A 15,245-nucleotide genomic window follows, 5' to 3' on the forward strand; every position below is an offset into this window, starting at 1 on the left:
AGCTGAGGATTACAAATTGGACTTTGGATTTACCTACGTGGGACTTAACCGCTGAATGGAGCTGGGAACTTTGTACCGAGTCGTGAGTTTTTCCAGGGTTTCAGACTTTGGCAGACTCTGCTTCTCCCTTGTCCCTCTCCTCTGTCCCTTCCTCAAAACTTGTCAAAACTTATCATTTTAATCTGCATAACCAGGGTGTTGTGATTAAATTTGGACTTTAAAGGTTTTATAGATTTATAGCTGTGCTGCTACATGCAACTACATGTTGAATGTTTTGCAAGAGGGTCTGAAGGTTGGAACCAATTCTGTATCTCATGACTGTGAATCTGAAAACAGAAAAAAACATCTGTTTTATCATCAGTTTGATACAATTACCCATAATCCACAGAGTGCTGTCCGTCTTTGAACTCATCAAATCGCTGTATAGACGCGTCGTCCCTCATGGACACACAGCTGGACTCAGGGGAGTCTGCTCTCTGCTGCTGGATCCTGATAGAAACATCAGCAACACAGTGAAGAAGATCTGTGAAGAACACTGTTTTACTTTCTTAGTGACACCATGATACTCAGATTGTAATAACTTACTTATTTTCATGTTTATTTTAAATTGTACAGGTCGATCCATAGACCAGTCGCTCCTCATGGACCCACAGCTGGGCTCAGGGGAGTCTGCTCTCTGCTGCTGGATCCTAATAGAAACATCAGCAACACAGTGAAGAAGATCTGTGAAGAACACTGTTTTACTTTCTTAGTGACTCCAAGATCCTCAGATTGTAATAACTTACTTATTTTCAGAGGCATGTTTATTTTTAAATTGTACAGGTCGATCCATAGACCAGTTGCTCCTCATGGACACACAGCTGGGCTCAGGGGAGTCTGCTCTCTGCTGCTGGATCCTGATAGAAACATCAGGAACACAGTGAAGCTCATGTGGGTTTATAAAGAACAACATTTTACTCTCTTAGTGATGCTGACATGCTGAGATGATAATGACTTACGTTTTCTCAGTAGCATCTTGAAATTGTACAGGTCGATCCATAGACCAGTCGCTCTTCATGGACTCACAGCTGGGCTCAGATTCAGGTTCAGGTTCATGTTCATGTTCTCCAGACAGAGTGGTTCTAGAGGCAGGGAACCTCCTCTTTCTCTTCCCAGCCGGTTCCATAGCAGAGCCAACACCTTGACACAAACACAGCGGCTGATTGATGACGTCAGACTGGTTCTGCAACTTGCTGAGTGTATCATGGATGACGTGTTGAGATTACAGATTACAGTGTACATGGCACTGACACAAAAAATATAAACTGTGTAAAGCACTTTGGACAGTATTTGTTGTTGTTAAATGTTTATATATATAATCTGTATACATGATCACATACATATAGACAGAATGATAGATAGATAAAACATATATCTATATATATATATATATATATATGTATATCTATATGCATAAAAGAGTTAGTATGGAAATAGTGTCTGTGAAGATTCTCAGTCATCCAGGTCATGATATGTAGGTTCTTCAGTTCTGAAGAACTGAAGAAGCTTTTTGGAGGAGAAGCGAAACGTCTTCTGAAATCTACGTAAAGTTCAGTTGACTTGCTCTACGCTACCTACATATGGAAATATTATCTGATCATAGTGTAACAAATAATGCAAATAAAAACAGGTGAACCTGCTGCAGCTGAAGGTGTTATCCTCTCCTGGTGTGTCGACAGCAGAACAAAAGAACTTCAGTCAGGTTAATCCGAGCTGTCAGACCGGTTGTCTCTACATTTTTCACTGATGGAATGAGTTCAGATCACAGTGTACCCGACTCTGACCATGACAACAACATTTTAACACATTTTAGACAAAGCTGAGTTTGCCCTCAATGTCAGACATCAATATTTATTATTATGACACAATGATTATTTAGATGTGGAATCACAGAAATCAGGTTTGGAAAGACTTCCCAGCTCCTTGTGGTCCCAGTCTGCTCTCAGTCCTCCAGCTCTGAAACACAATGTAGGAGCCTGTTCATCAAACATCTCTAATGATCCCTGGTCGGCTCTTTACCTGCTGAGTCACATCCACATCAAATCCAAGAGACTTTCAGCTTCACCTGGAGAGGAAACCCAGAGAGAGAAGACGCTGCTGACTCTCTGCTAACAATCTGGAGTGTGTGTGTGTGTGTGTGTGTGTGTGTGTGTGTGTGTGTGTGTGTGTGTGTGTGTGTGTGTGTGTGTGTGGCTGATCTAAGGGTGACGTCACTTTGTCTCAAATGACCGCACATGCGCACTTGATTCGGCACAATGGCGCTTACTCTGCACGGACGGTAACCTTGGTACCGTGAGCGGAGACAGTTTCGCAAATCTAGGGTTACCGTCCGGACAGGCGAGAGAGAGTGAGGGAGGGGCAGTGAGAGAGAGATGGTCGAGCGAGGTAGACAGTGAACAGAGAGAGCGAAAGTAGAGAAACAAACGTCTTGCAACCAGGAGAGGTTCACACACACACACACACACACACACACACACACACACACACACACACCCCGAGCGGCCTGTCCTCACCTGCAGTGAGAGCGGGGAGTCCAGTGGAGTCCAGCTGCTTCACAGTCTCTGCTCTGCTCTCCTGTTCACTTTCTGACTGCTGAGCACTTTCACACAACTCCCATTAAAAAGAGTCAACTTCCTGTTTCCACACAGCGGCTGCTAACACAGGACACTTTGGAGTCAACTGGACAATCTGCACTTTGAGCACAGAGGGAGCGGCACGGCGGATTCAGAGCAGGATGAGGCTCTGCTTTCACTTCCCCATTCTGTTTACGGAGCAGGAGCGCCACCAAGTGGACATGAAAGGAACTTCTCTCAATCCTTTCCATCAGTCCAGACAATATAAACCTGAACACCACGCCTCTCACCTGGGTACGACGGTGTCCCGGAGTCATTGTAAGGGGACAAAATGAAGCCGGTGGGGTGGGGGCTAATATTTATAAAATTGTGAAGCTAGAAAAACTAAAAAAAATTGTAAGATTATAAAGTCTCAAATTTACAAGAAAAGATATTTTTCTGTCCACAGCAGAATCAACAGATTGTTTTCCTCTGAAAGGAGAAGAAAAGAACAAACAGCTTTCACTCGTTTTTTTTATTTTATTTATTTATTTTTTTATCATAACTGTCTGACTTTATGATGTCTGAATTTCCATGTTTTTGTGTCATGAATCTGATTTTTTTGTTTTGTTTTGTTTTTTTTTTAAATAATTTTTTAATAGATTTTTCTCTTAAATTTCAAATTTCCACATGTAGGCCACCCAGTCCTGCAGAAAGTTTGGTGTGTGTGTGTGTGTGTGTGTGTGTGTTGGTGAACTACACACGTGCTAGTATGTGCCAAGGCCAGGCAAATGTGTCTCTCTGTGTTCCCAGTTCTCTGGCAGCAGACAGTACTGACCCGGCTGGGACGTCCTGTAAGCTGTGCCTGGGAGTGTTCCCCTGGAGCAGGTGGCCACCGTCAGGCTGTGCTCTACAACAGTCTATCAGGGCCACCGTACAGTCCTCACCTCAGTGCTGAACTGGACAAAGACGTTTAACTCAGCGGAGTTCATTTCTCTCTCTGCACAAAACTGTAAACGGAAATATATCTTTGGAGGTTTTGTCTCTCTCTCTCCATTTATTTAACGAACGAAGTTACACTGTTCCAACATACTCAGATCGAACAGAAAGTGCAACATTATTTAAGCAATAAGCCCCGAGAAGCCGTGGATTACAGTGATTTTACAACGGCTGAGGGGCGTTCTTATCTAAGGCACGACGCCCAGCGGAGCTGTAAAATCACTGAAACTCACGGCTTCAAGGGACTTATTGCTTTTATAAATCGGTTACCCCAATATAGCCCATAAAAAACACACAAGAAAAACTGAGAACTATTCATTCTTCCACCAAGCAAGATAGAGTGGACAGAACGGTTGCCAAGCAACACAGACGCTAAGATTGCTTTTTCATCTAGCGCCATCATCATGTCACATCAGGCTCTTTGGGCTCGTTAATGTTGAATTAGATATTCCCATTAATAGTGCAATTGTTAAAATAGTGCTTAATTATGTTTGGACTCCTCTTTGCAGGGACGGTGGTGTGCGTTTCGAGCCAGGTGCGTTTTTGCGCAGCCGTATGCCTAACGTCGGATGTAACAATAACAATTATAATAAAAGTATAGCCTACTGTTTATTTAGGCCTACCATACATCGGCGCTGTCACACTGTGTCTGCTTTGGGTGGAGATAAAAGGCAGGTTTTCGGCATCATCTTTGTGATTTTTTGTGCATTCAGGGTGACATATTTTAGGTAATTTCGTCGTGGCGAATGCTGAAGGAGTTGGCCTTTAATTAGCGGTTGCCCTCGTCGCCCTGCGTCCCATATGAAGCTGCACATCAAACCAGACTTTACAGACAAGCCCCCAAGGTGTGTTTGAACTTCGTGCCTGAAAGTGCTTCATCTTCTGGCAGTCTGCCTCGGTTATGGCTTGGTGGTGGGAAGATTTGTCACGTCCTTCTTGGCGGAGTTTCTTTACCACACCGGCGAAAACATTGTTACTGGTGGTGAATTCAGCGTCTTTTAACAGACACCAAGCAGCTCCTCCAACCACTCATCCAGGCTCAGGCCACCCAGCAAATCAAAATTCACCACCAAGTCTGACATTTTGTTTACAAAAGTCTTGAAACAAATGTGACCAAACGAGGAAGTGGAGCGCAGAGTAGTTGGTTGCTAGGCAACAGTAGCGGTTTTAGACATGGGCGAAGCGGGCAGCCGCCTGGGGCGGCATTTTTTCATGTCACGTGGGGGGGCGGCACCAGCGCATAAAAAAAAAAAAATCATCAGCGCTGCAAAGCAGTTTTCTATCACCGTATTCATCTGAATATAAGACGATATTTTTTTCCATTGAAAATGCCCTGAAAAAACGCCCTCCTCTAATATTCGGGGTCTAAGCAAATAGCCTACACATGTATTGTACTTGCACATGTAAACCAGAAGGTAGGCTCTCCTATGCCGCAATTACCGACGAATGGCCGCATTGCGCAGTCAATAATCAACCATGTTGAGCCCTTCTGTAACACAGAAGGGCGCAAGGCAATAGTTTCGCCCAGGGCGGCAACATGGGCAGAACCGCCACTGCTAGGCAACGCTATGTCCGTTTACACTGGCGCAGGGATATTTTGTGCTGCGGTCTGCCAGTGGGTTACACTGATTTTATAACGGCATGGAACGCGGCTCAGCCAATCACATTTAAGGATGGGAAGCACCCGTTTATAATAAAACGCACACACAGCCGGCGCCCCTCTGGCCGCTAGCGGTGCCCCTCCAGCAGATGGCGCCCTTAGCATTTGCCTATACTGCCTATGCCACGGCCGGCCCTGATTCTGAGAAAAAAAACTTGGATATTCTGTGAGAGTAAAGTCGGAAATTTATTATGGAAAACCTTGCAAATTTATGAGAAAAAAAAAAACTCAAAAATTCTGAGATTTAAAAGTGAGAAATTTTGCAAGAAAAAAAAAAAAAACCAAAAAAACATTGAAAACAGTTTGTTCTCCTCCTGTTGGATCCAGTCTGAAGGAAATCCTGCTGGTCTGAGTCCAGAACCCCAACCTCCTCCTCAGCATCTGGACTCTGAAGAGATGTTGCTGTGACTTGGGCCGATTCAGAAGAAAACAATCTGCTGATTCTGGGCTCAGATCAGCAGGATCTCCTTGTTCCTGAATCCCATGTCAGAGTAGAATCTGCTGAGGGGATCAGCTGCAGGCCTGAGACACGGCCAGCAGGGGGCAGCACAGGTGGAGCCTCGGACAGGAAAATTACCTACCTCTGGGGAAACTGGGATATGAAACACTGAAGCCTCTGTTGTTTCAGTCCATGGTGTGTGTGTGTGTGTGTGTGTGTGTGTGTGTGTGTGTGTCACACACACACACACACACACCAGCAGGGGGCAGCACACACACACACACACACAGTGTGTGTGTGTGTGTCTGTGTGTGTGTCGCCACAGCCCGCTGCCCAGCTGGCTGCCGTAACCCGTGGCAACAGCGTCTCTCAGGCGTCCCGAGAGAGCAGCACTGAGCGGCATACTGACAGTTTGGGTCTGACGTCCCGATGCTGATGGGCAGTGAAAGTGGACGGTGCCTGGCGGCTGAGGGGCGTGGTGTCATCCGGGCGGGGTGTCCTGCTGGCAGAACTTCTTCAATGCCTCCATATTTGTTGTCTGTCTTCTGTGTATGGCTCTTTTCAAGTCAATCCACAATCCGGTTTAGCACCGGTGTGACACACACACACACACACACACACACACCAGCAGGGGGCAGCACACACACACACACACACAGTGTGTGTGTGTGTGTCTGTGTGTGTGTCGCCACAGCCCGCTGCCCAGCTGGCTGCCGTAACCCGTGGCAACAGCGTCTCTCAGGCGTCCCGAGAGAGCAGCACTGAGCGGCATACTGACAGTTTGGGTCTGACGTCCCGATGCTGATGGGCAGTGAAAGTGGACGGTGCCTGGCGGCTGAGGGGCGTGGTGTCATCCGGGCGGGGTGTCCTGCTGGCAGAACTTCTTCAATGCCTCCATATTTGTTGTCTGTCTTCTGTGTATGGCTCTTTTCAAGTCAATCCACAATCCGGTTTAGCTCCGGATTCTGACAAGACAAGATGGCGGCGCATAGTGGTGCAGCGGCTTCTCGAGCTCCCGGGATTAAGCCTTGTTTACCTACCTTTGAGGCCACTTTTAGATACTTATATATCTTATTTTTTAATATTTACACTTGTTTTTGTTTGTTTTTACCTTGCTTTATTTATTTATTTAGGCTTATACCAGGACCTGAGTCCTAATTTCGTACCACTAACATGTAAATGTGAGCTGGTATGACAATAAAGTTCCTTGAATCCTTACTTTTTTTTTCAAGCTTTTCTTCAAGCTCTGTCTCTGAAACCATGATTGTTTTTCTGATTTCTTAAGCACTATCTGTGAAACTCAAGGCTATTTTTGCAAAACTCTACACACTAAACCACAAAACCACACACCAAACCTGCAAAACATAACACATCTCTTGCAGAAGCTGTTCATGTGTGCAATCATTTATTCCTGTAGAGTCCTAATGACAACAGTCCAGCAGTGCAGTGCCCCTCACACAGGAGTCCAACAACAAAGCACCACTCAGGTTAAGATCAGGCAGGCTGTTCCTTCAAGCTCCGGCTCCTTCCCCCCCAGAGAGGTGACATTCCACGTACCAAAAGCCAGTTTCTGCACCGTAGGTCCTGTCTGTCAGGGGCTCCACCCCAACCCACGTCCTCTCACAGGTGGTGACCCGTGGGAGGGCGCTCCCCCGGAACGTCTTGGGGCTGAGCTTTGCCGGACTGCATGGCCAACCAGCATCCAGACGTGAGCGCATGGTGGTGCACATCCATCCATCGGCTATGCATGTTTTCAAACTGGCTGCCAAGAACTTAAGAGAAACAATCTCAAGTCTTCACGAATCATGTGACGATCAAGTGTTTTGAACTTCCGCTGACACGACTCTCTCTTTACATGGCTCTGCTCTGAACAAATGCTTCTCTGGACGAATGCTGGAAATAGACATACGGCTCAGAGGGAACGCAAGCAGAAAAATATTGTGAGGTAACACAAAACTATTACTAGAGGATGTAAAATTTAATGTGAGAGAACCCAAAACATATTGCGAGTCTGCACAGCGTCTGCCTCCAGGAGTCAAACCTCTCTGGGTGATCAGGATATGGCTGCTGCTCTCTCACTGCTGTCACCTTCCTGTTGTCCTCAGACAGGACGAGGTTTCTGTTTGCTGTGTTTGTGTCCAGTTTGAGTTTACTCACTTGGAAGTGCAGCTCACAGGGCACCTTCTGAGTTTTCCTCATCTGAAAGGCACTGAAGGAACCTCTGTAAATCCCACTGTAAGGGCTCCTGTCCTGTAGTACAACATCATATTTTCTCCACTGGAGGCTCATCCATTCAGAAACTTCACACACACAGAGGGACACCCTTTACACCCCCACCCCACCCCCCACCAAATGTTTCTCTGTTTGTTTGCTTGAATGTGATTGTGTGAATTATACTATTTTATTTCTGTTTGTATTGTAGAAAATATTTTTTTTTTAAAAAGTACTTCTCCTCCTTGTACCATTATCCTAGCATTTCCGCTGATTGGTAGAGCTAGCGTCTCTTTCCACCCTTTTGATTCAAATATCTAGTCCCTCAGCTGATTTAACACATAAGACTCACATTCCATTCATGCATCCCATTCATACATTGCTAGCACACACAGTTTCTGGCCAGAGACGCCATCCTTAAAGGCCACTTAGCGACTGACCCTAGTTTGCCATCCCAGAGGTCCCTTAACAAACTTTTAGTTAAATTCTCTGTAGAGCCATAACTTTCCTTGTTCCCTAAAGCAGAAAAAGCTCTCTTATCCTCAAAGAGACCTCTTATGATTCACTTCCTCTGCTACAAAAGAGCGGTAAACAACAACAACCACAACTCTGCATACCTGAGAGGAATATGTCGGCACCAATCAGATAAATTCTTCAAAAAACACAATACATCAGATTTACCTTTTATTAACTTCTAGGTTCTCCGTAGGCTGAGGTATACAGTTTCTCATCTGTGGGCGGATACACTCAGTCTCCTGGATTCAACTGTCATGTGCAGATTTTAAAAGGCCCTGCTTACTTTATTACAGTGGCCACCGTTAGTTCAAGAGTCAGAGGTACAGTTCAAGCATTTGGCACCCCAACTCCTGGCTGGCTCGCCAACAAATGTGTTTGAAAATCCACCACTTAGGCAAGATGAGTGATGGTCCCCTTTACCCATTCAGTTCTTCAATAACTCTGTGAAATAACTCCAAGTGAACTCAAATCTGAAGCAGTGAAGTGGTTTATTATATCATTTTAATAAACTCTCACCCCTCAAATGTCACACAGAGACACTGAGGAATCGGGCCCAAACCTAATCCTAAACCCCAGGTACAGAGGCTCAGTGAAAGTGCTGTTGAAGGTGTGGAGGTGGATCAGTGTGTCAGAGGAGACGCTGTAGAAGGACAGAGAGCCAGCAGGCCAGTCCAGATACACTGCCACTCTGTTAGAGGAAGGACGAACAGGGATGACTTTTGTTCTGTTATTGTGTCTGACAGAGAAACCATCTTCAGAGCAGTAAAGACTCCATGACTTGTCATTATATCCAAGAACACAGTCATCTCTGTTTCCTTTCCTGCTGATTCCTCTGTAAGTCACTGCCATAGAAACACCTCCTTCCCTCTCAACCTCCCAGTAGCAGCGACCAGTCAGACCATCACTACACAGGATCTGCCTCCAGGAGTCAAACCTCTCTGGGTGATCAGGATATGGCTGTTCCTCTGTCACTGCTGTCACCTTCCTGTTGTCCTCAGACAGGACGAGTTCTCTGTGAGTTGTGTTTGTGTCCAGTTTGAGTTCACAGGAATCTGATGGAGAGAACAAGACACAACAGACCTGCTGTGGTTATGCATAAATATTAAAGGAATAAAAGATTGTTGTTGTCGGTCATTTTGTTTGGTTCAACAGGTAAAAGCAGCCGAGAAGAAACAGCATAAACTGCAGCTGCAGCATCTAAACAGCTGAATGTTTGCTGCTTTGTGTTCAGGAGTCAAACTAAATCCACACTTACACTTCCTCAGACCTGGTTTCAACCACTGCTCTCCACCATGGTCCACCCTGGAGGAAGAAACAGAGTCAGAGCAGCAGATTCTCTTTGAGGATGGAAACATGGGCAGTAAATAACCTTCCCTATGGAGGATTAACCAGACCCCATGACTTATATCCACCATTAAACATGAAGCAATATTCCTCAGCCTTCTGTAATGGCCCTTTTCCACGAGTACCTACTCGGCTCGACTCGGCTCGACTCTACTCGGTTTGAGAGCTTTTCTATCAGTTGGTAGTACCTGGTAGCAGGTCCCATTTTAGTACCTACTCGGCCGGGGTTCCAAGCGAGCTGAGTCGAGCCGAAATGTGAAGTAAACCTCGTGCAGGCAACTGATTGGACAGGGAGTGACGACACATGAGAGCGACTTCTGCATGAAAACCAAACCTGACATTTAAAAAAATAAAAACAAAACAAAAAAAAAAAACGCTAACTCTAACCCTAACCGTGCGCATTGATCATCACTGAAGTTGGCAAAGTTGGAAAATGGCAAGCAAACCGGTACCGTGGTCAAATGAAGAGGTGGAGACTTTTCTGTGCTTGGTGGCGGCCCAAAGAATCCAGAGGGAGCTGGACGGTGCGCCGCCTTTCTATGACGACTCCACCCACGGCGAGGTAGTACTCAATTACAATGGAAAACCACCGAAACCGTGTCGAGGCAAGTAGAGTCGAGCTGAGTAGGTACTAGTCAAAAAGAGCCAATAAGACATTGTGTGTCTCTCCATACCTGAGAGCCTCCAGTCTCCAGGTTGGATCCTCCAGTCCAGCAGAGAGAAGCTTCACTCCTGAGTCTCCTGGATGATTGTAGCTCAGGTCCAGCTCTCTCAGATGGGAGGGGTTGGAGCTCAGAGCTGAGGCCAGAGAAGCACAGCCTTCCTGTGTGAGCAGACAGCCTGACAGCCTGCACACCATCACAAACACAATCAGTCCACCACATCATCTGCTTTGTGTTTTCACAAAAACCTACACAGGTTAGGAATCTGATCAGTGACATGAAGCTGCATGTAAAGTGAGATTTAAACATTTAACCCTCATGTTATGTTCACATTTTTGAACATCTTTTATGTTTGGGGTCAATTTGACCCCTGCAGTTTAAATTTCCACAAAATTATTATAACTAAAATTGTTACCAAAGTTTATGTGTCAGGTACTTTATTTTTCTTTGTTGACGACCTAAATAGCCCTGTAAATAAAACATAACTCCACCCCACCCCCACTTAAACATCAAGTATTCCTATTACGCGAATACGGAAGAATATGCAAATCACCATAAAATCTCACTGATTGATCTAAAATTGGAAAGAAATATTAATTTTTGGTGTTTTGATGGCTTTATATTATTTCTATGTACAGATTTTTGTTATTTATAACCGATGTGTTACAAAGTGTGTACAGGACATTGAAAACATATCATCATGTCAATTTCATCTTTACCCAGTAGTGCCCATTACATTAGGAAAAGTCATTAAATATGAAACAAAAAAAAAAAAAAAGATGTTAATCATTTATTTAGAGATGGTAAACATTGGCTGGGGTCAAATTGACAGCAAACATAATAAGACGGTTAAGTAATATGTATTATTTTCCTTGGTGGTGCAAATGATCGTAACTCAGTAGTGGGGGCTCAAGTGCAGTTGATCAATAGCAGCGGCTGCTGAGATTTCAGCTTTGAAAACAGCCAATCTGATTTAGCACTTTATTTTGTTTTGGAGAATTAGAACAGACACTTTTGGAAACATTTTCCTGCTATCACAAAAACTAGGACATTTTTATTTTATTGACAACATGAATGTTGTCACCAAGTTCCATGGTGATCCACCTTAAAGCTTTGAAGATTTGCTGCTCTGGACCTAAGTGCTGAGCGACCGACACGGTGATGTACAGGCCTCTGTTTCACAGCAGGGCAAGAAGGGATGAAGAAAAAAACACTAAACAGATAATCCTGATAAGGATCTTACATGGTTACACTTTGCAGATTCAGGATTACTGAGCTGAAAGAAACTGCTTTGAGTGAATGGACCTTAGTGTGAAATGTGACAAACCAGTCAATCACTGTAAATGGACATTACCTGACAGTCTCCAGTCTACAGTGTGGACTCTCCAGTCCAGCAGAGAGCAGCTTCACTCCTGAATCCTGCAGCTGGTTGTCACTCAGGTCCAGCTCTCTCACACTAGAGGACTGGGAGCAGAGAACTGAGGCCAGAGCTGCACAGCTTCTCTCTGACAGATTACACACACTCAGCCTGAAAAAGAGGTAGAGATGAACACATTATTTACTTACTTATTCTTATGTATACAAAACACCAGGTTATGTCTTAAATATGTCCAGTTATCTATGGACCTACACAGATTTCTTGGAGGCTTTGACCAGTGGCAGCAGCCCCAGAAGAGCCTCCTCTGAAGCAGAGTATTTCTTCAGGTCAAACACCTCCAGATCTTCTTCTGATGTCAATAAGATGAAGACCAGAGCTGACCACTGAGCAGGGGACAGTTTGTCTGTGGAGAGACGTCCTGAACTCAGGTACTGTTGGATCTCCTCCACCAGAGAATGGTCATTCAGCTCATTCAGACAGTGGAACAGGTTGATGCTTCTCTGTGGAGAGGGACTGTCCCTGATCTTCTCCTTGATGAACTGGACTGTTTCCTGATTGGTCTGTGAGCCACGTCCTGTCTGTGTCAGCAGGCCTCGTAGGAGAGTCTGATTTGTTGGCAGTGAAAGACCTAAGAGGAAGCGCAGGAACAAGTCCAGGTGTCCATTTGGACTCTGTAAGGCCTTGTCCACAGCACTCTGGTAGAGGTGTTTTAGTTGGGAGGTTGATTGTCCTTCTGACAGCAGATTGACTCCAGAGTTGATGAATGTCACAAAGACATGAACAGCAGCCAGAAACTCCTGAACGCTCAGATGGACGAAGCAGAAAACCTTCTCCTGGTACAGCCCACGCTCCTCTTTAAAGATCTGTGTGAACACTCCTGAGTACACTGAGGCTGCTCTGATATCAATGCCAAACTCTGCCAGGTCTGCTTCATAGAAGATCAGGTTGCCTTTCTCCAGCTGCTCAAAAGCCAGTTTTCCCAGAGACAGGATCATCTCCCTGGTCTCTGGAGTCCAGTGTGGATCTGTCTCAGCTCTCCCATGATACTTGATGTTCTGCAATTTGGACTGAACCAACAGGAAGTGGATGTACATCTCAGTCAGGGTCTTGGGCAGGTCTCCTCCCTCACTGGTTTTCAACACGTCATCCAGAACTGTAGCAGTGATCCAGCAGAAGACTGGGATGTGGCACATGATGTGGAGGCTTCGTGACGTCTTGATGTGGGAGATGATTCTGCTGGCCTGCTTCTTATCTCTGAATCTCTTCCTGAAGTATTCCTCCTTCTGTGGGTCAGTGAAGCCTCTCACCTCTGTCACCATGTCAACACACTCAGGAGGGATCTGATTGGCTGCTGCGGGTCGTGAGGTTATCCAGAGGCGAGCAGAGGGAAGCAGGTTCCCCTTGATGAGGTTTGTCAGCAGAACGTCCACTGAGGTGGACTCTGTGACATCAGTCAGGATCTGGTTGTTCTTGAAGTCCAGAGGAAGTCGACACTCATCCAGACCGTCAAAGATCAACACAACCTGGAACTGCTCAAACCTGCTGATTCCTGCTTCTTTGGTCTCAGTGAAGAAGTGATGAAGAAGTTCCACCAAGCTCAACTTTTTCCCTCTCAGCAGATTCAGCTCTCTGAAAGAGAATGGAAATGTGAAGTGGACATGCTGGTTGGCTTTGTGTTCAGCCCAGTCCAGAGTGAACTTCTGTGTTAAGACTGTTTTCCCAATGCCAGCCACTCCCTTTGTCATCACTGTTCTGATTGGTCGATCTCTTCCAGGTAAAGGTTTAAAGATGTCTTCACATTTGATTGGTGTTTCTGGTCTGGCTGGTTTCCTGGATGCTCTTTCAATCTGTCTGACCTCATGTTCCTCATTGAGATCTCCACTCTCTCCCTCTGTGATGTACAGCTCTGTGTAGATCTGATTCAGAGGTGTTGGGTTTCCTGCTTTAGCAATCCCCTCAAACACACACTCACACTTCTTCTTCAGGTTAGATCTGAGTTCACGTTGGCACCCTGCGAGAGTTCCTGAAAAAAAAAAAAATGAGACAAATCATGAACAAAATGGATTCTCTACTAAATGTGAGAAATGTGAATATTTCATGGTAAATGTGTATATATACCATTTTCAATTGTTGGCAAAGGCTATTTTAATTGTTCTGCATTAACTTCCATACCAACAATTCAATGACATGGTTACAGATTAATTCTGGTATTTTTAAACGTGGGCTCTATTTTCCAGCTTTTGTGGTCCCAGTGGCAAATGGAGGATAATTTTTTTGGAATTGAGGAGACACTATTTAGCAATGAGTCGGAGGGTTGCGCTCCCCAGTAGCTCCTGTAAATTTTCATTACATTTGGCATTAATTTAACATTTTGCCAATTCCCAGTACATGTCAGGCCACTATATATCATAGGGAACAGCCCAGACATCATTTATGCACACGAGGCCAGGATGAAGGCAAGTTTGAGGATGCATTCCTCAAAGGACAAGAAGCTGAGAGAAAGGGACCCTGCCGCCCTGGACTCTCCTGAAGATAGCTATGAAACAGCTGATGCCACTATTCTAGAGGCCATCACTGCACTACCTGCTGATCTGCAAACCACCAAGATCAAGATTTGACATAAATTTGATACTCTCCATGATTAGAGGAGAACTGTCTGCTCTTAAGACTGAAACTCAGAGCCCCATCCAGGCCTTGTAAACATCCAGTGACCAACACGGCTTCACCATTACAGAGCTGGAACGTGCAGCCATGCACTTTTCAAATACAATAACCAAGCTGCAATCAGAGGGGAAACATTTATGCACAGAGTTGACTCAACTCACAGACAAGAGTACGGCTCTTGAAAGGCAGTCTAGAGTACAAAATGTGCACATTACAATGCTGCAGAAAAGGACTGAGAAAGGTCCTTAGACAAATATATTTGTGTCACAGCTTCTCAAAGATGTGCTGTCACTCCTGAGGTCACAAAATGCAGAGCAGCATTTAACAGAGCACAGGGATGCCTCAGGACAAGCCAGGAGTTTGGTATCTTGTATGCAGTGAAGCTGAGAGTGACATTCAAAGGCACTGAGACTGTGTTTACTGACCGAAGGAAAGCCTGCAAGTTCCCCAAGCTTCATTGTGGCACAGGCAAAGAGGATACAGAAGATCCTTTGATGACAATGCTGCAAATGCTGGGATTAGAATTTGGTGGTAAAATAGTGCAAGGTACTCTGGATAATGCCATAGCATTTAGTCACTTAATGTGTATATATTTTTTATTTATTTATTGTTTAACCGTCTAACATAACATGTCTTGTTAATGGAGAGACTAATGACGATGTCTTGTAGACAGCCAATGGTAGACCTATAGCTCATTGTTTTTTCATTCTTAGAGGGGTCGCACATAGGGGTCGGCAGAGGGAGATAGTAGGGCAAATGTTCTCTTTGCCCATGGATTTGC

General features: G+C 45.0%; 1 protein-coding gene across 1 annotated transcript; it reads right to left on the minus strand.

The window, feature by feature from the left end:
- Positions 1-8,902: 8,902 nt before the first annotated feature.
- Positions 8,903-12,894, minus strand: LOC115356554 (neoverrucotoxin subunit beta-like). Its single transcript, XM_030047768.1, has 5 exons — positions 12,848-12,894; positions 11,777-11,950; positions 10,435-10,608; positions 9,672-9,718; positions 8,903-9,468 (listed from the first exon to the last, which is right to left on the minus strand). The coding sequence occupies exons 1-5, from the start codon at positions 12,892-12,894 to the stop codon at positions 8,936-8,938; spliced, it is 975 nt and encodes a 324-aa protein (XP_029903628.1). The 3' UTR covers positions 8,903-8,935.
- Between the last annotated feature and the right edge of the window lie 2,351 nt (positions 12,895-15,245).

The sequence above is a fragment of the Myripristis murdjan genome, chromosome 24 (genome assembly GCF_902150065.1).
Source record: "Myripristis murdjan chromosome 24, fMyrMur1.1, whole genome shotgun sequence".
NCBI lineage: Eukaryota > Metazoa > Chordata > Actinopteri > Holocentriformes > Holocentridae > Myripristis > Myripristis murdjan.